At 38.5% G+C, this 25499-nt stretch overlaps 1 protein-coding gene across 1 annotated transcript in view; it reads right to left on the bottom strand.

The window, feature by feature from the left end:
- The window catches only part of LOC102876018 (fructose-1,6-bisphosphatase isozyme 2-like), a 177069-nt gene that overhangs the window by 28973 nt on the left and 122597 nt on the right, over positions 1-25499 (bottom strand). The window contains exons 5-6 of the mRNA XM_006898872.1: positions 11181-11318; positions 2709-2828 (exon numbers count right to left, since the gene is read on the bottom strand). Of these exons, the coding sequence (XP_006898934.1) occupies positions 2709-2828; positions 11181-11318 (258 nt within the window). The remainder of the gene's footprint in view (positions 1-2708; positions 2829-11180; positions 11319-25499) is intronic.

Genomic DNA, 25499 nt, shown 5'->3' with positions numbered 1-25499 from the left:
TGTTCTCCAGATTTCTTGGCACAACTTGGTGAGCACATCCAGGGCAACATCTGTTATCTGAAATACTTCAATTGGTATACCATCTGAATTACAGGTGACTTGATGGCACATAACAACAAAAATAATAACATAATATGTGACAGGAAAGGAAATACACAATAAGGAACTGATCAGCACAATGCCACTAAAGAAATGGAAGAGACAAAGAGGCATACAAGAAGCACAGCCAACATCTAATATATAGGCAGCAGTCAAAGCAAACAAAAATTAATGGAAATTAGAAGTAGAAAAGGTACAATTGCATTGTGAATATTGTGATTAATGTTTAAAATAAAATGCCATGAAAAACCAGTTTTCTTTGTAAACTTTTATTCAAATGAATATCAAAATTATTTGGTCTTCTAGCTGGTCTAGAGTAGATAAAAAAATAAAACCTCAAAATCACCACAGTCAAGTCAGGGCCAGTTCACAGCTGACCTTCCAGGGGGCTTCCAGGCCCTGAAAATTACACAGGAGGAAATTACCCATCTTTCTCCAGCAGAGCAGCAAGTGGATTCAAATAAGCAGGCACTTTTGTGTTAGCAGTGTAACTTCCTACTGACTACACCACCAAAGTTGAAAGTTTCAAAAAGTGAAACTTGCCTGTGAGGTGCTGGCAAGGCACAAAGAGCTGCTAAATATTAAACAGTAGCAAACTGAAGAAGAAATTCTTTCATAGGTGGCAAAAACGGGTCTATTTAAGAATTTCTCCTTCTTGAACATATTATCACTTAATATTCAGCAATTTTTTGCTCTGTCAGCACCTCATAGGCAGATTTCTCTGTTACTTAGTTCTATACATGAGCTAAACACAACTTGACAGCAAATAACAAACATTCACATAAAAAGGAAAGCTTTTTCATTAGTAGGGACACTAGAAGATTTTATCTGGCTGCGTGTCCATCTGGTAGCCTAGTGGTAAGAAGTTGCACTGCGATCCCTAAGACATACAGTTCAAATCTGCCAGCAGCTGCCTGGGAGAATGATGGCCAATCTCCTCCCATGCAATTAACTGCCTCTGAAAACCTACTGAAGGGTCAGCTGTGGGTTAGTTCTGACTCAAGGGCACACAGCAACAACCTATCCATGTTAGATTTAATATTGAGACTCTGAATTTGACTTTCCAATAATTTAAACAGCTGAAGCCACTGAGAGAGGTATTCACATGTGGCAGAGAAAGTGGTAGGACTATGCAATTTGTCTCTTTACCTATGTCTTCTGCAATTAGCTGAATATCAGACATCCATGGTAAGCTCTGGTCAAGGTTGGCATTTTATACTTTGCACTGACAAAGCACTCGAGTTGATTCTGGTGCATGATCACACACTTATCAGAGAAGACCTGTGCCCCAAGGGTTTTCAAAAGATTTTCCAGAAGGAGTTTGCCAGACCTTTCTTCCAAGGCATCTGTGAATGAACTTGAAAATAAAGTTAGAGTAGCAAACTTCCAATGTTTTGGTTTGCAGCTGAGCATGGCAACTATTTGCACTACCCGGGGACCTCTTCCATTTGATTATACCAGTATATCTAGTTTGGTTTTATAAAGTTGGAGTAAGAAAGTTGCAGAAAAAAATTAATGAGTTCAGAGCAAGTGCTCTAATTCTGATGTTTGTGGACTCTTTAGATATCCTTTAGATATCTCTTTAGATATCCTTGGGCTGACTTCAGGCCTTGAAACTCTAAAATTTATGTAATGGATTAATGTTTCTACCTCATTGCTATTAAGTAAGACCTTAACTCATTGCTGACTCTCTAGTGGGTCTCCAGAGTCTGTCAATAGCACCAGAGGAGATAGCCCATCTTTTTCCCTTGGAGCAGCTGGTGGATTTGAACTGCCTGCCTTTGATCCTTACAAACTAGGCCACAAGAGCCTCCAAAGCCTGTTAGTTTGAACAACTTGGTTGTCCCCCCCCCCCGCCCCAGGAAGTTGGTTCACAGGTGTCGTTGTTGTTATACCATCGAGTCAGAACTGACCCATAGTTGATCCTATGGTAGCTTTTTAGAGACAGCTAATCACATGGGAGGAGATTGCCTGTTTTTCTTCTGTGGAGCAGCTGGTGGCCTTGAACCATATGTTTTCAGGATTGCAACACAGCTTTTTGCCAGTAGCCTACCAGAGGTCCCTTCATTAGGTTTTCAAAATTATCCATCTCAAAATAATACTCAATATGTTGCAGGTGGAAGATAAACCATTTGACTCACGTTGATTGGTGGGCATGAGGACAGATAAAGTGAATATAAACCTAAACTAAATCCCCCCCCAAAAAATAAAAAAAAACCTAAACTAAACCCATTGCCTATGAGTTGATCCTAACTCATAGCAGCCCTGAGGACAGGGCTGTAAATCTTTATGGGAGCAGTTGGGTTCAAACAGCCCATCTTTTGTCTAACAATCAAATGCTTTAATTACTATACCATCAAAGATCCTTATGAGGAAATAAAGGCAATTAAAAACCACTAAAAGCAATAGTATCTGCATTGCCCTTTTCCAACCTTCTACCTCAGCCTCAATATTAATGATTGAGAAATACATCTAGCTTCTCTTTTCCTGTCTGTTCACAAGCAGATGTGTTAAGGTAGCAGGACAGTGACCAGAAGCAGGTGCGAGGAGAAAATGACCTACTTTTGGCTCACTGTTAGATTCTCAGCACATGCACATTGGGAAATTACCTTGCCCTTTGGGCTCTTCTGGTTGGCTGGGTACATGAAGATCCCTCCATAGACCAGAGTGCGGTGTACATCAGCCACCATGGAGCCCACATACCTGGCCCCGTAGGGAGCACTGCCATCCTAAAACAAAGAGGGAAGAGCAAGTCCAGAGAGTTCACAAATCCAGTGGATGTAGACTGTACCTTCCTACTCCTCCACTCACTCCTAGCTTAGGAATGAACACATTGCACACTTAAATATTTCATTCCTCAAAAAATCATCAACCAACAGCTTAAATAATTTAAACACAAAATGACTAGCTAATCTTCTCTACTCCTTCCCCCAGCTTCATAGGTAGCACACACAAACAATTTTCTAGTAACCCATTGTAACTTCCTCCCAGATTGATAGTATTTTTAACTTTGTGAGAACTAGATATCCTTGAAAAAAATCACAGCTTTTGCACTTTAAGCAAGGACTGTTATGTAATGCAACCCACTAGCAAAATGTTAGATGACTTTAGAAACCAGTCCAAGATGCAGAACAACTTATTTGTCAACCTCAGTTCCATTAGTTCTATGATGAATATATTTGTTTAGAAAGAAAACTACCATTTCAATTTGTCAAGAGAAACATACCATGATTTTCTTCAAAGTAGGTCATAGCCAGTAAGACAAAAACAACACACTTTGGTAAGTTTGTTTCCCTCCCCCATCCTGTGATCCAGCTGGGAGTGTGTGTGCACATGTGTGTGAGCGAGAGAGAGAGAGAGAGAGAGTGCGTGTGTGTGTGTGTCTAATCTAATCTAATCTAATCATTCTCTGAGAGTGTAAGTGATGATAGATTTTCTCAGTGCAGCCATGCAATGTCTCATCTCTGACAAAGTTTGAGATTAATTCAGCCCAGTGTAAATGACAAGTAAGAACAAACTAAGAAGTTTAGAAGTGCAAAAGAACTTATAAAGACTTAAACTGAAAGTAAAGTGACTTATGAGTCAATAGCAATAAGGTCAAAGGTTATAATCTGGTGGCCTATTTAGGTGTCTTATTTAGAAAATTTGTGTATGTGTGTATATTAATTAGTAAATGTTTTAGTTATATATTGCTATGAGAAAAGAGATATCACAGAAGATTAAAAAAATGTAAATTTACTCTTTCACACTCCAGGGGGGTTAGATGTGCTAGTCCAGGCGAAGAAGTCTTGGTGGTATTGTTGCTGTGGACCATCAACCCTGCAGTGAATTTTCCAAGGCAATCTCCACAGAAGGAGATTGCCTATCCTTCTCCCTTGGAGCTGGTGTTGGATTTTAACTGCATGCTTTCTAGATTGCAGCACTGGTTCTTAACACCAGGCAACCAAAACTCCCTTGGTGGTATAGTGAGCATATCAGGGAACAAAATTCAAATCCATTAGAGGCTCTGTTGAAGGCAGGTGAGCAAACTCTTCCTATAAAGATTTACAGCCTTCATAACTGAACAGGTCACCATGAATCAGAACCACACTGAAAGCAATGGATATTAGTATTACTCCTCCTCCTCCTCTACTTTCTCCTCCTCATCCTCCTCCTATCTCTCAGGAAGGCTTTCTTTCTGTTCAGGAACAGGAAACCAGACCCAAAGGATTCGATGGGTAACTAATTCTTCCATCTTAGTGGTGCTGAGGTTCTTCTCCCCCATCTTTTTGTCTCCTTGTATGCCTTGTGAAATAGAAGCTGTCACAGGTCACATCCCAGGGAAGCTCTCCTTGGATGGGTCAAGGCTCTGATAGAAATAAGGGTGCTGCATCCCACCATCAATCCTTTTATAACTGCTTGGCTTATCAGGTAATGGGGTTTTGCTGTATAGTTGTTTTTTTTGGGTTTTTTTTGCTTTGTTTACCGGATAATTTTTTCCCCTATATTTTATTAATTTTCATAAACATTTACAGAGATTTGGGGTTTCCATTCATTCCTTGTTGCACTATTCTCTCTACCCTCCTCCCAGTTTGTTCTTGTCCAAATGCCACAGTGCTTGTCAAAGCCAGTTCTGATTAATCTTCTTTGTCAGTGTGTCCTTTGCCATTCCCTATCACTCCTCCCTGAGAGAGACTTCACCCTGAGTCATAAGGAAAAGGGGATGGCGTATTCTCTTAGCTACTTCCTGCTGAAAAGGGACGCTGTGGGTTTCAGGGTTGCTGTATAGTTTTAACACACACATTTTAGAGGAGCACAAATCAATCCATGATATTAGTAATGGTTGGGCAATTTCTCATAAAAATCCAATGTAAAAGAGTGAACAGTGTGGCACGGTGTTTGCACAGCTGGAACTCTTTAACACAAGTTCTTGAATTATCCAGCTGCCATGAGGTTCACCCATTCCTGAGGACATGTGGTTGAGACACCTAAATTGAGTACTCTCCTCAGAGTTTGCTCAGGGGAAGTGGTTTGAATTTAGTTTCATTTTATTTACATAGCCTGGTTTAGGAGGAACTAAAAAAGTAAAAGTATTGACTAGTAAAATTTGAACTTTAGTCTATCCCTTATGAATTTAAAAACCAACTCAGGAATAGGTTTGAGGCCTTGAACACTAATGAATGAAGACCAAATGAGCTGTGGGAAGATATCAGTAATAACATTCATGAAGAATGCAAAAAGTCATTACAAAGAAGGAAGAAGGAGGAGGAGGAGAGAAGGGGAAGGGGAGGGGGAGGGGAGGGAAGGGGGAGAGGTGGGAGAGGGGGATGAGGAGGAGTAGAGAAGAGGAGGGGGGAGGGAGAGGGAGGGGAGGGAGAGGGGGAGTGGAGAGAGGGGTGGAGGGGAGCATAGGGGGAGGAGAAGGAGAAACCAAAAGGGATGTCAGAAGAGACTCTGAATATTGCACTAGAGCACTGAGAAGCCAAAGCAAAGGGAAGAAATCAAGAAGAAGCTGAACAGAAGATTTCAAAGGGCAGCTGGGGAAGACAAGGCAAAATATTATCGTTAAATTCAGAAGAAACCATGGAATGAGGGATATCATTGATGACATCAGGTGGATATTGAAGGAAAGGAAAGAATAAGAGAAAGATGTGTGCTTGTGTTTTATTGACTATGTGAAGGCATTTAGTTGTGAGTTGTTGTTGTTATTGTGAGAAGTCATTGAGTCGAATTTGACTCACATTATCCCTGTGAACAACAGATCTGAACCCCACCTTATCCTGTGCCATCCTCATCTCTGACACGCTTGATCCCATTGCTGCAGTCACAGTGTCCACCCGTTTTGTTGAGGGTTTTCCTCTTCTTTGCTGTCCTTCCACTTTCCCAAGTATGATGTCCATTTCTAAGAAATAACCTCTCCTAACAACTTACCCAAAATATGAGAGACAAAGCTTTACCATGTTTGCCTCCAATGATCACTCTGACTACATTTTACCCAAGACAAATCTGTTTGTTCTTTTGTCAGCACATGGAATCTTCAGTACTCTTCTCCAACACCACAACTTAAAGGCATCAATTTTTCTTTCGTCCTACTTACTCATTGTACAGATCTCAGAGGTATTGTGGGTGATTGAAAAGACCATGGCCTGTATCAGGTACACCTTTAGTCTCCAAGATGACATCATTGCTCTTCAGTATGTTGGAAAAGCCCCTGACAGCAGATTTGCTCGATGTAATATGTCTCCTGATCTCCTGACTGCTGGTACCAAGTATGTTGACTGTTAATACAAGTAAAATTAAATCACTGACTATCTCAAATCTTTCTACCAAAATGTTGCCTATCGGCTCAGTGATGAGGATCTTTGTTTTCTTGACATTTAGATGCAATTCATCTTGAAGGCTGTATTCTTTGATCTTCCATAGCATGTGACTCAAGTCCTCCTTACTTTCAGCAAGCAAGTTGTGTCATTTGCATAATGCAGATTGTTGATGAGTCTTCCTCCAATCTTGATGCCACATTCCTATTTACAGAGTCCAGCTTCGTGAATTATTTGCTCAGCATACAGGAAGAATAGATATGGAGAAAGAATACATCCCTGACACACACCCTTCTGATTTTAAACCATATAGTGTTCTCTTGTCCCATTCCAAAACCAGGTTCTTGGTCTTGGTATAAATTTTGCATGAGCACAATTAAGCATTCTGGTATTCCCACTCTTCTCAATGTTAACCATAGTTGCTATGATCTACACTATCAAATACCTTTGACTAGTCAATAAAGCATAGATAGATTTTTTTTTTATAGAATAGCTTAGCATCTGACCTTAGCAACGGTAGTTTCGCTGGTGGCAAAACCTCTTCTAAACCCCACTTGAACTTCTGACACCAAACGTCTGTTAATGTACTGTTCTAGCTATTTTTAGATGATCTTCAGTAATATTTTGCTCACATGTTATATCAGTGATATTATTCTATAATTTCCGCCTTCTATTAGATCACCTTTTTTGGGAATAGGAAAAAACACGATCTTTTCCATTCAGTTGGCCAGGCAACTATTCTCCAAATTTCCTTTCATAAACTAATGAGTATATCCAGGGCTGCATTTTTTCAGTGTAAAAAGATGAAATATCAACTGGAATTCCATCAATAGCTGGCACCTTATTTTTTGCCAATGTCTTCAGCCCAGCTTTGGTTTTCTTTGGGTTTTTTGGTTGTTGTTATTGTTTGATTTTGGGTTTTTTAAAAAATTATTATTATTTGTGTATACCATCAAATCAGATCTGACTGGTACAGGAGAAGATTGTCCCTCCTCCAACAGAGCATCTGGTGGATTCAAACTGGTCACCGCTGGGATTGCAGTGCAGCTTCTTACCACTAGGCCACCAGAGCTCTCCTGAACTACCTTGTTTGTAACCATTGGCTTTTGTTCATTTGGTACTGCCAGAAATTTTTCCAGTGTCAACCAATTCTTTTTGGTATAATAATTCTGGGCATTCCATTTTTTTGGATGCTTCCCGGATCTTTCACAATATTGCCTACAGCATCCCTCAGTATTACAATTTTTCCCCCCAAACATACAGACCTCCCTCCTTGAAAGGAAATATAGAGGAAAGATCTATCAGTTTTGGAATTTGAGGCTGGAATTTGTTTTTCAGTTCTTTCAGCTTGAGAAATGCTGAGTTAGTTCTTCCCTTTTTCTTGAACTCTTTGTTCTTTGTATATTTTGTTTTAATACTTTGTTTTGTCATCATAAGCTGACGTTTGAAATCTGTTTAGCTCTTTTATTTTGGCATCTCTTCCCTTTTTTTGGCTTCTAGATGCTAATTTTCAAAGTTTCTTCTGATACACACTTTTGTTTTTCTTTCTTTATTCACGGATGATGTTATTACCCCACCCAACCCCCTTTTTGGCTGAGTACAGTGTACTTTATTGATGGTACATTACAAGATGAACTCTCTAAGCTGCTCTCCTTTCTCAGGGAAATAGGATAGAAAATGTGTTAAGGATGTGAGATTTTCAGTGTAGGGGGGTGATAGAGTTGGAGCAAAGATTCTCCAGCTGAGGATCTCTCTTCTAGTGCTATTACTGGGTGGTAGTGCTATTGGTGCTCCAAGCGACTCTTATTCTTTGGAGCCCACATGAACCTTCAAGTCAACCACCTGGTTGCTACAGTCAAATTCATTGTCATACCAGGAAATGGGTTTGACAGAATGGTCATTCAGGGTAATGCCAGCCCCAGTATCAAAGGTAGAGGAGTGGTGTCACTGTTAAAGTCGTAGGAGACAACCTGGTCTTCAATGTATCCCAGGATGTCATATAGAGGCCCTTTTGATGCCTGTTTTACTACTTTCTTGATATTTGGCAGCTTTCACCAGACAGCAGGTCATACCCACAATGGACACATAGAGAGTGGGGATATGGAAAGCCATGCTAGTAAATTTCCTATTCAGCTCAGGGATGACCTTGCCCATGGACTTGGCAGCAATAGTAGGTCAAGGATGATGTTTTGGGAAGCTCCACAGCAATCATTCCACAGCATTCCAGAGGGGCTATCCACAGTCTTTTGGGTAGCAGTGATGGCATGGACTATAGTCATGAGTCCATCTAAAAGGCCAAAGTTGTTGCAGATGACCTTGGCAAGGGGAGGTTAAGCAGTTGTTGTACAGGAGGAATTGGTGACAATCTTGACAGAGTTATACTTCTCATGGTTCAAACCCATCATAAAGATGGGGGCATTGGTAGAATTTGGCACCACCCTTCAAGTGAGCCCCAGCCTTCTCCAAGGTTGTAAAGTGGACTCCACAAAATACACAGCACCAGAATCATCTCACTTGATGGTGGGATCTCACTCCTGGAAGATAGTGATGGCTTTTCCATTGAAGTTCCCCATTCTCAGCCTTTACAGTGCCATTGACTATGCCATGGATGGAATCATACTGGAAAACATAGTTCATGTGGTTGAGATCAATGAAGGGGTCATTGATAGCTTCCAATGTGACCAAATTAGTTTACTCTGACCTTCACCATTGTATCTCAGGGAAGCGGCTGAGACTGCATGAGAAGAGAGGGTTATCTGTTGATCAATGAGGAACAGAGAGCCCATGGATGATATTCTTGATTTAATCATACACCTCTACTAGTCTTTAATTATTGGTGTTCAATCCTTCAAAACTGTTCTTAAGATGATTTCTAAATTTAGGTAGGATGGACTCAAGGTTGTATTTTGGTCTTGTTTTAATTTTCTTCAGCTTCACTCTGAGCTTGCACATGAGTAAATGATGGTCTGTTCTCCAGTCAGCACCTGCTCTGCTTTTGACTGCTGATATTGAGCTGCCCACACATGTAGTCAATCTGATTGTTGTGCAGTCTATCAGGTAAGGCCCATATGTAAAGTTGTCTTTTGCATATTTTAAAAATACATTTGCCATTAATAAATCATTGAACGTATAAAATTCAATAATTCATTCTCCAGCGTAATGTCTCTCACCAAGTCCATATATTTCAACTACCATTCCTTCTTCATAGATTTCAACTTTTGCATTCTAGTCCCCAATAATTATCAATGCGTCTTTATTACATATATGATCAATTTCAGAGTATAAAACTTAAGTGTGATATATGATTATTATGGTTAGCACAGGAATCCAGAATTAAGGTTGCATAGAGAAGTGTACTCATGCGGGGGATGAAGGGAAAGGGATGGGGTAATTGTATACCAATGAAGGAATTTTTCTTTCTTTTTCTTTTCAGAGGGGGGCGTGGCAATGAATGAATGGAAATCCAAAATCTCTGTAAATGTTTATTAAAGTTAATTTTTAAAAAAGAAGCTGCTTTCCAGAAAAAAATTTCTTAATTTCCTCCCCTTTGGCTTTAGTTATTGGTATATATGTTTGAATGATCGTTATATCAACAATTCTTCCTTGTACACATATGGATAAAATCCTACCACTTACAACAATGTACTTTAGAATAGATCTTGAATTTGTCTTTGTGGATCATAACCAGTTGCAAATAACATTGAAAAAATGTGAATCCCAGAATTCTTATTTGAGTTCTTGCAAAACCTATACATAGACAAAGGCACAGTTGTCTGGAAAGCTGTTTGTTAGGGTTGTATCTTTTCTTCATTCCTATTCAGTCTGCATGCCGAGTAAAGAATTTGAGAACCAGGACTTTATGAAGAAGAACTTGGAATGAGGGTTGGAAAAAGACTCATCAACTACGTGTATTAAGCAGATGAAACAATCTTGCTTGCAGAAACTGAGAAAGACTTGAAGCACTTACTGAAGAACAAAGACTCCAATATGAATTACACTCTGACACTAAAAAAATAAAAAGACAAACACAAAAATCCTCACCAGTGAACCAATAGACAATACCATGATAAAGGGAGATTTAAAGGCTGAAACTGTCAAGGATGTCATATTACTTGGATCCAGTATCAACACTCAGCAGTAAGGCAATCAAGAGCTCTGTTGCACCAATAAAAGTTGCTATAAAAGACCTATTTAAAGTGCTAAAGAGCAGGGATGTAAGTTTAAAATCTAAGGTGAGTTGGATCGAAGCTATGATATTTTCAATTGCTTTATATGTATATGAAAATTAGATCATGAATATGGAATAAGGAAGAATCAGTATCCTTGAATTGTGGTATAAGTAGAGTATTGAATATACCATGGATTGCCAAAACAGCAAACAAAACTGTCTTGGAGGAAGGGTAAGTAGGGTGTTCCTTGGAAACAAGAATGGTGAAACTTCTTCTCATATACCTTACGCATGTCATTAAGAAGGGCCAGTTCCTGGGAAAAAAGACATTATACTGGGAAGGTAAAAGGTCAGCAAAAGAGAAGATCCTCAACAATGGGTTTGAATATATCAGAGATTGTGAGCATGGTGCAGGATAAGGCAATACCCTGATCTGTTGTTCAGTGGCAGGCAACAACCCAACAACAGCAAAATATATGTTCTACTCCAATGCTTATACTAACTAGAGCCATAAGGAGTAACATTACCCTTTTCCAACCATGGTGTCAAAAGTCACTTCCCCAACAGGTACCAACAGAGGAAACCTTTTTCCTTCTACTGACATATTCTTCACTCACCTCAGGAAATTTCTTTTTCTGCACATATTCAGTTGTGGCAGAGTCAAAATATTTGGCATATCCCTCATTGATGCTATAAATCTTTCCTCTCTTCTTTATTTTAACATCTTTTTCCACCAGCACAAATTCACCGAGAGCCTAGAAAAATGAGGAAAGACACTATAAAAAGAGAGAAATACCAGAAAATAAAATATTTCAGTCTGCTTGACGAATTTAAGGGTTTGCCATAGCCATTCTGAAACCTTTCTAATGAAGGTTTTAGATTTGTATAAGGAATATTATTGAGCCTATTCAGGGATATTATGCAAAGATAAAATAATTAAAAGGAAAGTAAACATAAGACTTTCTATTTCTTTGTTACCTGTGCTACTAATTAATATTGTGTTGCATTATCAGCAGGTTATTCATATATACATGACCTAGTTTTATTTGTCCTTCAAGTTCTCATTCTTATTTAATTACTGATGTTTCTATGAATATTTGGGCCATTAAGCATGAGAGAGAGAAAGATACACTTGGCCATTAATTTGTGGTTCAATTATTTTGTTTATTTTAGTAACCCAATAGCTGTTGTCATTAGATGATGTTTCAACTCATCGTAACCTTGCACACAACAAAACAAAACACTGACCAGGCTCACACCATCTTCACAGCTTTTGCTATACTTGAGAAAATGAAATATACTGTGCCTATCTATTTCACTGAAGGTTTTTCTCTTTATTGCTGGCTCTCTACTTGACAAAGCATAATATCCTTCTTCAGAGAGTGATCCCTCCTGAAAACATCTTTTAAGTATCCAAGATGAAGTGTCACTATCCCAGTTTCTAAGGAACATGCCAGCTGTTCTTCTTCAAGACAGATATATTCAATCTTCTGCTAGTTCATCCTTTTTCAGTGTCCAACATCAAAATGCATATGAGGTTACTGAAAGACAATAGTTTGGATCAAGTTCTCTTCAGTCCTGAAAGTATCATCTATTTTTTTCTTTTTTTAACATTGGAAAGAAGTCTTTTGAACAAGACTTGCAATGCAGTATGTGGCTTTCTTTCTTTTTTTTAAATACACTTTATTTTATTGTGATTTTTAATGAAAGTTTAAAGAAAAGTTAGATTTTGATTCATTCATTGTTCATCGTTGCACGTTTCCCTCCCTTCCTCCCTCAGTTAACTTTCATTTTTATTTCTTTTTCTTTTTTTTGTAACACATTGTCTTCCCTCCCTCCTCCAGCACACCTGGTCCACCCAGCAATGCACTCCTTGTTCTAGATTGTTTTCATACATATAATGCCTCATCTTTCCTTTCAGACAATTCTTTTCCTCATCTGTTTCTACTGGAGTGTTCGTTTTCTATGCACACTTTTCTCATTCTCTGCCCACTCCACTGCTATCTATCCTATTTTTTAACAATGGTGTTATACAGCATTGGCCTTTTTATGACTGAGAAATTTCACTCAGTATAATACTCTCCATATTCCCCCATCTTGTTAATGCTTTATGAGCTCTTTGTTTTTCAATGTTGCTTAACAATCCTCTGTGTGAATGTGTATAGCTTTTCTATCCACTCGTTTGTTGGGCATGTTTTGCTTCCTTGATCACTTCTTACAGGAATGCTGATTGTGGGTCCAAATAAAACGGCGTCTTTGATGACTTCAGTCTGTTTTTTATTCATTATAATGTTGTTTATTGGCCCCGTTGTTAAGCTTTATCTTTTTCTTTACACTGAGGTGTACTCTGTATGGAAGACTGTAGTCTTTAATAGTCATCAGTAAGTACTTCAAGTCCTCTTAACTTTTAGCCAGCAAGGATATGGCTTCTGCACAGCACAGGTCATTAATAAGACTTCAAGCAATCCTGATGCCTCAATCTTCCAAAAGTACAGCTTTTGAGATTATTTACTTAGCATATAGATTGAATAAACATGATGAAAGGATTATAATCCATATACATACCTTTCCTGATTTTATATCACATAGTTTCCTCCTTTATTTTGCTTGGAACAAATGATTTTTGGTCTATACACAAGTTCCACAGAAAGACAATAAAATGCTATGTAATTCATGTTTTTCTACAATATTATCCATACTTTGCTATGTTCCATACAGTGAAACATCTTTGAATAGCCAAAAAAAAATGCAAACATATTTCTGGTATTCTCTGCTTTTATCCATAACTTATCTGATATTAGGAATTTTATCACTCATCTCACTTCCATTTCTGAATCCAACTTGAATTTATGGCAATTTTTCTGCCAATGAACTACTGCAACCATGTTTCAATTGATTTTACCAAAATTTAACATCTAGGCTATTAATGATACTGTTCAATAATTTCTATATTCTGCTGGATCATCTTCCTTTGAAAAGGACACAAATATGGATGGATATTTTCCATTAAGTTGATGAGAAAACGCTTTTCCTAATTTCTGGGCATGAGATAAGTGAGCACCAGCATTAAATTTATTTGTTGATATGGTTGAAGTAGTGTTTCATCAGTCTCTGGAGCCTTGTTTTTCATCCATGCCTTCAGTGAAGCTTGAAATTATTTCTTCAGGACTGTTGACTTTGGTATAATGACTCTGCATATTCCTTCCATCTTCTTTGATCTTTGGTTAGGGAGCTTTAGCAATTACCATGGGGACACACTTGCCTCAACGCCATCGTATTGAGAGGAGCACCAATAACAGAGGTGTGGATGTCTTCCAGTTGATTAGCTCAGTAGCTGTCTTAAAAATTTCTTAATGTGGCTTGGACTGTGATCCTTCTCAGAGCACTAGACAGCAGGCCCTGCTGCCTGGATGCTCCTGCCCTGATGCCTAAAGAATCCAGTCACTCTGCCTGCACTGCAGCCCCTCTGAACTATATCACAAGGACCAGTATCACAGGGGAAGCCAATTCATTCCCCCTCCCAGAGCCTGAACTCCCTTGAGCTGCAGACCCTTTGGATCTGCCTACCTGCGCCAGTCACTTGGTAGAGAAGGCTGCTAACTCATGGGCCATATCTCTCCCCAACTGAGGCAAATCTTCCCTTGAGTCAAAGAATGATAGAGAAACATAGTCAGGGTCACTGCCCCTCCCTCTTCTGGAGCAGTGAGCTCCTGAGCCTAGGGGACTGCTAAGGCCTCAGACATGAAAAACCATACCACAGCAATGTCACAGAAGAAGCAGACTTCCTCATACCCGGCATAAAACTGAAACAAATGGCACCCCCAAAAGTCATCATAACACAGTATCAATGATTTCCTGAAGCCAGAAAGTCTGATGGAACTTTATGACACAGAATTCAAAAGGACAATGATGGAGTATTTTCTTTGAATAAGTGAAAGACAAACTCGAAGAACTATAAGACTCTGCAAGCAAACACCAAGAGGAACTTAAAAAAACAACAATCCAAGGCAATGCATATAAAACAAATGAGACAGTAGAGGCTCTGGAAAAACAAGAAACCACAATCCAGAATATGAGAACCAATGTTTCAGATGTTGTCAAGATGTTGGAAGGACATATGAAGAGGTGAAGATATGGAACACAGAACCAGTGAAATATAAGATAGGATTGTCGCCACTGATCTGCTAGAACAAAAAGCAAAGTCAAAGGGGAAGGAAAAAGAAGAAAGCCTAAGAATAATACGGAACACCATCAAGAGGAATAACATGCACCTCATCAGTATCCCAGAACAGAAAGAAGCAAGTAAAGGCACTGAGAAAGTTGTGGAAAAACTACTAGAAGAAAATTTCCAGGCACAATGAAAAATCAGAGAATATATATTGAAGAATCTGAGGGAACTCTATGTAGGATAGACCCAAAAAGAAAAATACCAAGGCATATCACAGTTAAGTTTACTAGAACCAAAAATAAGGAGAGAATTCTGAAAGCAGCTAGTGAGAAATGAAGAGTAACCAGTAATAAGGGAGAACAAATAAGATTAACTGTCAGTTTCTCAGCAGAAATCATGCAAAAACAACAAGGCAGTTGAATGACATACATAAAACACTCAAGGAAAATAAATATGAACCAAAACACTGTACTCAGCAAAATTGTCCATCATATATGATGGAGAGGGCATGATATGCTCAGAAAAGCAGAATTTAAGGGAGTTTGTTAAAACAAGACCAGTGTTGCAGTAAATATTGACAGAAGTCCTTCTTACAGAGATGCCACAGAAAGCAGGATGGACCAAAGTAACCAGCAATGACACCATAAAGAAGTCAACAAAGTAATAGCAATAAAACCTTGCTTCTCAATAATTACAATGAATGTGAATGGTTTAAATGCACCAGTGAAGAGAAAAGGAGTAGCAGATTGGATAAAAACCAAAACAAACAATGGTAAAAACAAAAATAACAAACTATCAATAAGTTGTCTACAAGACACACACCTGAAAAGTGAAGACAAAAAAGACTAAAAAATAAAAAGGTGAGAAAAATATACCAAAAATATGCAAACCAGAAAAAAAGCAGGAGTAGCAATATTAATATCTGATAAAATAGATTTCAGTGCAAAAATCATCACAAAGGATAAGGAAAGTCACTATATAATACTTAAAGGGTCAATAGAACAAGAGGACATAACCATAATAAAATATCATGTATCAAGTGAAAGAACTGAACAATATATAAAGCAAACATTTAACAGTACTGAAGAAAGAAATACATACCACTGCAATAGTAGTAGGATATTTCAATATACCACTCTCAAGAAAAGATAGAACTACCAGAAAGAAACTTTACAAAGATCCTGAAGAATTAAACCACACAAGAGATATATACAGACTAACGCACCCTAAAAGAGATGAATATACCTTCTTCTCCAATGTACATAGAACATTCTCCAGAATAGATCACATTTTAGGTCATAAGGCAGGCATCAATAAATTAAAAAACACAGACATAATACAAAGCATCTTCCCAGATCACAATGCTACAAAACTAGAAATTACAAGGAAGATAAAAAAGAAAGAAAGAAATAAAAACAACATCATACATTTGGAAGAAGGGGAGCTCTGGTGGCCTAGTGGCAAGAAGCTGCACTGCAATCCTAGAGATACGCGGTTTGAAGCCACCAGATGCTCTGCCGGAGAAGAAGGGGCTATCTCCTCCTGTACCAGTCTGATGCATCCTATCTCCATACCTTTTCAACCTATATGCAGAACAGATTATCCGGGAGGCTGCGCTCTATGAGGAGAAATGTGGGGTCAAGATTGGTGGACGATTTATCAACAATCTGCGTTATGCAGATGACACAACCCTGCTTGCTGAAACTGAAGAGGACCTGAAGGACCTGCTGCAGAGGGTCAAAGACTGCAGCCTACAATATGGATTGAGGCTCAATGTCAAGAAGACAAAGATTCTCACCACTGGACCAACTGGCAGCATCAGGATGGATGGTGAAGAGATTGAGATTGTACACAGCTTTAGTTTGCTTGGCTCCACAGTCAACACTCTTGGCACCAGTAGCCAGGAAATTAAAAGGCGAATTGCCATGGGAAAGTCTGCTGTTAGGGACCTCTCCAAAGTACTGAAGAGCAATGGTGTCTCTCTGGAGACGAAGGTGCGTTTGATACAGGCCATGGTCTTTGCAATCACTTGTTATGCATCAGAGAGTTGGACAATGACCAAAGAGGATAGAAGGAGACCTGATGCCTTTGAGCTGTGGTGCTGGAGAAGAGTATTGAGAATACCATGGACTGCTAGGAAAACAAACAAATTCATCCTGGAAAGGGTTAAACCGGGTGGCTCCTTGGAGGCAAGGATTCTGAGGCTCCGTCTAACATACTTTGGACATGTTGTGAGGAGAGACCGGTCCTTGGAGAGGGACATCATGCTTGGGAGGGTGGAGGGACGGCGCAGGAGGGGAAGGCCCTCTATGAGGTGTTCTGATTCAGTGACTGGGATAATCGGGATGGGAGTGTCGGAGACAGTGCGATTGGCACAGGACAGAGCAGAGTTTAGGGCTGTTGTACATAGGGTAGCTATTAGTCGCAAGTGACTCGACGGCACATAACAACAACAACAACACATTTGGAAGCTGAACAATACCTTGTTTGCACAATGAGTGAGTTGTTGTTAAGTGCTGTCGAGTCGTAGATAACTCATAGCGACCTGATGAACGAAAGACCTGAACACTTGTATAACTTTCATCATTTCTTCACATTCATAGGGTTTCCAGAGGCAAGTTATTTCGGAAGTGGATGCCACCCCTGCTTCCAAGCTTGTTTTACTCAGAGAGCTCCGCCAAACCCTGTCCACCATGGGCAATCATTATCACATTTGACACATCAGTGTCACAGTGTTTAGCATCACAGCAACCATGAGTTACCTCTGTACAGCAAATGGACAGACCAACCAATGTTATGCCACTTAGAAGAATGCTTGACCAAAAACAATTAAAACCAGGCCTGAGGGCTGCGCATTAAAATAACCCACCTTTGGCTTGGTAGCATCATTTTCTGTCCACTAGGTCAACTGAGCTCTCCATGTTGTATAGAAGAAATAAAATAATGAAATAAAAAAGTTTCTTGAAACAAATTACAATGAAAATACAACTTACTAAAACCTCTAAGAAAAAGCCAAAGGAGTAATTAGAGGTCAACTTATAGCAATAAACAAACACATTAAAAGGGAAGAAAAAATGGAATTGATTCTTTAACCCAACATCTACAACAAGTTGAAAAAGAACAGCAATAAAAGCTGACATCCTCTAAAAAAACCTGAAATTATAAAAATTAGGGCAGAAAGAAATGAAATAGAAAACAAAAAGAACACTTGAAATCGATAAAATCAGGAGTTGGTTCTTAAAAAGGTCCATATAATTGACAAACCACTAGCAAAACTAACAAAGGAAAAGAAAGGAAAGACACAAATAATCTGAAAAAAAAGATGAAAGAGGCAATGTCACAACAGAATCAACTAAATTAAAAAGGTTAACAAGGGAACATTATGAAAAATTATACTCACACAAATATGAAAATCTAGAGTAAATGGACAAATACTTAGATACCCACAACCTACCCAAACTGACACAGACCGAAATAGAACACCCGAATAGACCCATTGTTGTTGTTGTTAGTCAAGTATGACTCATAATTACCCTATGAACCCCTATGAACAAAAGATCTGAAACCAGTCCTGTCCTGTGCCATCCTCACCTTCTTGACACATAAGAACTCATTGCAGCAGTCATCATGTCAATCCACCAGGTTGAGGGTCTTCTTCTCCTTCACTAATCCTCCACAATTCCCAACATCATGTCCCTCTCCTAGCAGTATGTCTAAACTATATTAGGTGAAGCCTCACCATTCTCACCCCCAAAGAGCACTCTGGCAGCACCCTCTCCAAGACCTATCTATTTATTTTCTTGGCTGTCCATGGAATGTTCAGTGCTCTTCTCCAACATCACAGCTCAAAGGGACAAAATTATTTTCCTGTGATCTCTATGCATAGTCCAGGTCTCGGATGCATAGCTACTAATCGGAAAGATCATAGCCTGAATCAGACACACCGTAGTCATCAAATTGACATCACTACTCCACAAAAATTTGGAAAGGTCCCTAACTGCAGATTTTCTCATTAGAATATGTATCCTTATTTCCTGCCTGCTTGTACCAAAGGTTTTAATTGTGGATCCAAGCAAGATGAGGCTGTTGAAAGTTTCAATATCTTTTCCATCCGTTGTGACACTGCCTATTGGTCCAATGGTAAGAATCCCATTAAAAAAACAAAAAAAAAAAACAACAAAACAAAACACACACACAGAAGAAATTTAACACGTAATAAAACAACTTCCAACAAACAACAACAAAAGGCCCTGGACCAGATGCTTTTAATACTGAATTTTATCAGACATTCAGAGAAGAACTGTCATCAATTCCAAATAAAGTATTTAAGAAAATAGAAAACTATGGAATTCTCCCAAACTCGTTCTATGAAGTAAACACATCCTTGATTACAAAAGTTAGGTAAAGACTATACCAAAATAGAAAATTATAGGCCAATATCTCTTATGAACATAGATGGAAAAATCTTGAATAAAATCCTGGCCAATAGAATTGAACAGTACATCAAACAAATAACTCACCATGACCATGTGGGATTCATAACATGTATGCAAGTATGGTTCAAAAATAAGAAAAACAATCACCGTAGTCCATTATACTAAAAAAAGTAAAGAACAAGAACCACATGATCCTATCAATTGATGCAGAAAAGACCCTGTACAAAATCCATAACTTTTTCCTGATTAAAGTACTCAACAAAATAGGAATAGAGGGGAATTTCCTCAACATAGCAAAAAGTACATACTAAAAAGAAGAGCCAGCATCTTTCACAATGAAGAATAATTTAAAGCATTCCCTTTGAGAACAGGAACTAGGCAAGAACTCCCACTATCACATCTCCTATTCAATATTGCATTGGAAATCTTAGTGATAGCAATAAGACAAGAGGAGGAAATAAGAAGTATCCAAACTGAGAACGAAGAGGCAAAATTATCTCTATAAGCAGATGATATGATAGTATACTTAGAAAACCCTAAAGACTCAGTGAGAAAAATGCTGAATATACTCAAAAAATTCAGAAAAGTAGCAGGATACAAGATCAACATAAAAAATATCAATTAGATTTCTCTACAGTGACCAAGAGAATATAGAACTGTGATGGAGCCATCACAATATCTATCCACAAGATTAAATACTTGTAAGCAAATCTAACTAAAAAAAAACAAAACAAAACAAACCAGTAAAGACTGTTGTTGTTATGTTGTTATGTGCCATTGAGTTGCTTGCTACTCATAATGACCCTGTGTACAACAGTCCTAAACTCTGCTCTGTCCTGTGCCAATCGCACTGTCTCCGATACACCCATCCCAATTACCCCAGTCACTGAATCAATCCACCTCATAGAGGGCCTTCCCCTCCTAGACTGTCCCTCCACCCTCCAAAGCATGATGTCCCTCTCCAAGGACCAGTCACTCCATAGAATATGTCCAATGTATGTTAGACAAAGCCTCAGGATCCTTGCCTCCAAGAAGCAGCCTGGTTTAACCCTCTCCAGGATGAATCTGTTTGTTTTCTTAGCAGTTCACAGTACCCTCAATACTCTTCTGCAGCACCACAGCTCAAAGACATCAATTCTCCTTCTATCCTCTCTAGTTAATTGCCCAACTCTCTGATGCATAACAAGTGATTACAAAAACCATGGCCTGTATCAGATTCACCTTAGCCTCCAGAGTGACACCACTGCTCTTCAGTACTTTGGAGAGGGAATATTGCAATATGTTACTACAAGAAACAAAAAGAGACCTGGAGAAATTGAAGAATATACTATGCTCATGGATAGGAAGACTCAATATTGTGAAAATTACAGTTCTACCAAAGGCAATCTAGAAGTTCAATACAATGTCCATACAAATACCAATTCCATTCTTCAATGAGATGGAAAAGGCAATTTCCAGTTTCATCTGGAATGGAAAGAGACCCCAAATAAACAAAGCACTCCTGAAAAAGAGAAATAAGATAGGAGGCATCTCACTCCCTGTTCTCAAATTGTGCTACACAACCATGGTAGTTAAGACAGTGTGGTACTGGTACAGTGATAGACACATAGATAAATGAAACAGAATTGAGAACCCTGGTATCAGCTCATATACCTAGGGTCAAGTGATTTTTGACAAGGAGATAAAATCAGTTAAGTGGGGAAATGAAAGCCTCTATAATAAATGATGTTGGCAAAATTGGAAAACTATCTGTAGAAAACTCAAGCAAGATCCACACCTCACACCATACACAAAAACCAACTCAAAGTGGATCAAGGACCTAGGAGTAAAACCAAGAACTATAAACTTCATCAGAGAAAAGCTTGGAAGAACTATAAGAGGTCCCTAATCCACAATATTAATCAATATTAATAGTCTTCCAAGCATCTTGGAAAATCTACAACCAGGAGAAAATAAAATAGATGAATGGGACCTTCTAAGAATCAAATTCCTATGCACATTGAAAAATTTCCCCTACGGGGTAAAAATGAAAGCCGCAGACTGGTATATTTGGTAATGACATATTTGATAAGGGACTCATATCTAAAATTAAACTTATAATCCAGTACCTCAACAAGGTAAACAACTCACTCACAATATGAGCATAGAATATAAACAGACACTTAAACAAAGAAGACATTCAGATGGTGAACAAGAGCACATGAAGAAATATTCAAAATCCCTAGCTCTAAGAGAAATGCAAATCAAAACAACTATGAGATACAATCTCTCACCATTTACAGTAGCAAAGTTCAAAAGAGCAGCAAACAACAACTGTTAGTGAGGTTGTGGAGAAATTGGAAACCTTATTCACTCTTTGTAGGAGTGTAAAAGGGTACCACTACTATGGAATGCAGTATAGAGTTTTCTTAAAAATTTGGTAATAGAAATGCCATTTGACTCAACAATTCCACCACTGGGACTATACCCTAAAGAAACCAGGGCTGCCAACCAAACAAATATATGCACACCCATGTTTATTGTTGTATTGTTCACAATAGCAAAGTGATAGAAGCAACCTACGTACCTAAACATAAATTAATGAATAGAGAAGCTGTAGTATAGTCACAAAATGGTATACTACGCAGCAATGAAAAACAAGGAACTCATAAAAACTTATACAATATGGGTGACTTTGGAAGACAGTATGCTGAGTGAAATATCTCAGTCACAAAAAGACAAATACTGCATAATGCCACTGTTATAAAACAGGACTGACATGGGGGTTGGGGAAAACTAAGAAAGAGGGGATAAATAATTAACACTGCATTGGAACAGATGAAGGAAAGAACTGTTTATAAGGAATATATGGTTAGATATTATTTGTATGACAACAGTCCAGAATAAGAGGTGCATGGCTAAGTGGATTGGGTTGGGGGTAGGGATGAAATTATGCAAAAATGAATGAAAATATAAAGAAATATATATCTGGGAGGGGGAGAAGGAAAGAAAAGAAGAAAATATGCAACAAGGAATGAAAATCCAAGTTTTTTTGTAAACTTTTATTAAAATCACAATTAAAAAAATTTTTAAAACCCCATTACCATGGGCACTTGGAGTAAATTCAGTACTAATTTACACTTCTTAAAAGCACTTTAATATCCATTGAAAAATTAACCCTTTCCACTGGATAACAGTCAAGGAACATAGTAATTTTGGTTTCCTCTAACTGAAAGTCAAACACTTAGCTTGGCAAATTAAAAACATTTCTCTGACTTTTAAAAACTGAGCAAGTGACCAGAAATCATGATGATGTCCAGACCAGACTAAATCTATTGTCAGACCTCCTGGCCCTGAGATTTTGCCAATGTCTAAACTGGATCCTCAGATTTTTTTCATTGATGCAGGTTAATAGCATTTTACTTAAGTTTTGGGGAGTTGTTTTCTCTTGCTAGAAAGCAAAGTGCAATGACATATACACGTGGTTGTCACTTGTCCTATTGAATGGAGGTGACTGTCATCCGTGATTGAGACAATCATGCAAGACTATTGTTAGGGAGATATGATCATAGTGCCTTAGCACAACCTGCCTTAGTTCACTAACAATCTCCAATCATTAACATGATATCCACAAGCCTTGAGAAAGAGGTATTTTATGAGCAGGCATCAGGTATTTGTCACTCAGAAGCAGTATCTCTTATTTGTTAGTGAAAAATTGTAATTTACACCATGATTGAGAATTTATTAATATGAAACAGACCCTCTGAACAAAATGGACTTTTGTGTCTTTATTCATTCTTTCTTCAATCAGGTTATGCTATCATATTTTTTTCCTTCTATCATTGATCATTTTCTTACTGTGGAAAATCAACATAGAACCTAACTAGAGTTTTCTATCAATTGTTTCTTCATATTGGAAGAGTATATCTATTAGAGGGTATTTTCTAATCCTGAGCTGTCCAATAAGGTAGTCACTGGTCACACAGGTTATTTAAACTAATTAAAATGAAATAAAATTAGAAATTCATTTATGTGGTTGTGCTGGCCACATGTCAAGTATTCAGTAGTCACATAGTGGTATAGTGGGTACTGTTTTAGATAGTGCAAATACTTTTCAATGTCAGCCACAACTTGTTATAAAACACAGTCAAATATCTTTGTATAGTCAGTAAAGCACAAATTGACATTCTTCTAGTATTCTTACTTTCCCTGGTGCCATGACCTCTTCTAAATCCTACTTGAACTTCTGGCAGTTCCCTCCTATCAATGTACTCCGTTTTTGAATGATCTTCAGCAGTATTTTGCTTGCTTGTGATATTAACGCTATTGTTCAATAATTTCCACATTCAGTTGGATCAGCTTTCTTGGGAATTAAAACAAATATGGACCTCTTCTAATCCATTGGCCAGACAGTTGTCCTCCAAATTTCCTGGCATAAACTGGTGAGTGCATCCAAAGCTGCATCTGCTAACTGAAACAAGTCAGTTGGTATCCCATCAGTTCCTGGGGACTTACTTTTTGCCAGTGCCTTCAATTCAGCTTCTGCTTCCTCCTTCCTTACCACTGGCTCCTATTCATATTGTTACTTCTGGAATTTTTCAGGGACAATCAATTTGTCCCGGTATAGTGTTTCTGTATATTCCCTCCTTCTTTTGATGCTTTCTGGATCATTCAATATATTGCCCATAGCATCTTTGCATATTTCAATATTGCGACACAGGATTAAATTTGCTTTTTAGTTTTTTCCGTTTGAGAAATGCAGAGTGAGGTCTTCCCCTTTTACTTTCCAATTTTCTGCACATTCCATTATAATGTTTTGCTTTGTCCTCCCTAGCTGCCCTTTGAAATCTTCTGTTCAGCTCTTTCACTTTGCCATGTTTTTCTTTTGTTTTGGCTTCTCAACTCCCCAGTGCAATCTTTGGAGTCTCTTCTGGTATTCATTTTGAATTTTTCTTTCTCTTCTGTTTTTGTTGGTGGTGCATATATCTGAACGATAGTGGTATTCACTGGGCTTCCTTGTAAGCGTATGGATATAATCCTGTCACTCACGGTGTTGTACTTCAAGATGGATCTAGAAATTACTTTTTTACTAAAAAGGCAACCCCATTTTTCCTTGTCTTTTCATCTCCAGAGTAATATATCATATGGTCATCTGACTCAAAATGCCCCATGCCAGTCCATCTCATCTCTCCAATGCCTAATATGTCAATATTTATGCGTTCCATTTCTTTCTTAACAATTTCTAATTTTCCTTCATTCATGGCTCTCACATTCCATGTACCAATCACTAGGGTCTGCTTACGACTGTTCCTCCTCCTTTGTATTTCCATTCTTGATAGTTCTACCTAGGTTGCCCTTTCTGTTAATCTGCGTGTGTTCTGTTGTGCATAGGGTTTTCAGAGGCCTGCTATTTCAGAAGTGGGTGGCCAATCCTTCTTCCTAGTCTGTCTTAATCTGAATGTTCAGATTTATCTTGGAGAGGATTAAACCAAGCTACTCCTTGGAGGCAAGGATTCTGGGGCTTCGTCTGACATACTTTGGACATGTTGCCAGGAGGGACGGGTCCTTGGAGAGGGACATCATGCTTGGGAGAGTTGAGGGACAACACAGGAGGGGAAGACCCTCTATGAGATGGATTGATTCGGTGACTGGGGTAATAGGGATGGGTGTGTCAGAGGCGGTGCGGTTGGCGCAGGATAGAGCAGGGTTTAGGGCTGTTGTGCATAGGGTCGCTATGAGTCGGAAACGACTCGACGGCACATAACAATAACAACTTCTGTTTTTGTTGACCTTTTGCTTTTTTCATGGATAATATACTTTATATCATCCCACAAATGCCATAAGGGTTACCAATGGTGGACAGGTTTGGGTGGAGTTCCCAGATTAAGACAGACTAGGAAGAAGGATGGGCCATATACTTCCTAAACAATAAGCCTTTGAAAACTCTATGAACACTAAAGAAAGAGGATAGTTAATTATAGTAGTATAGCGGTAGAGTCCAGATTGGAAGTCAGCTGAAATGAGGAGAAACAATAATAAACATCATTTGACATTGGAACATGAAATAGCTTGAATGTTGGAAAACTGAAAATTGTTAAAAATGAAATAGAGCATTTTAATATTGACATACTAGTCACTAGTGATTGGAAGCAGGAATGGCTTCTGAAATAGCTTGCCTCTGGAAACTTTATGAACTTGGAAAAATGATGAAAGTTATACAAGTGTTTACGTCTTTCATTCATAGGGTCACTATGAGTTGTATATGACTCGACGGCACTTAACAACAACAACAACAACAGTCATTAGTGAGATGCAATAGCCCGGTTATGGCCACTTTGAACCAGATAATCATA

The sequence above is a fragment of the Elephantulus edwardii genome, unplaced genomic scaffold, assembly GCF_000299155.1.
Source record: "Elephantulus edwardii isolate Elephantulus edwardi_28Jun2011 unplaced genomic scaffold, EleEdw1.0 scaffold00238, whole genome shotgun sequence".
Lineage (NCBI taxonomy): Eukaryota > Metazoa > Chordata > Mammalia > Macroscelidea > Macroscelididae > Elephantulus > Elephantulus edwardii.
Note: the sequence above shows the minus strand (reverse complement) of the source record. Positions and strands in the feature narration are given on the sequence as shown.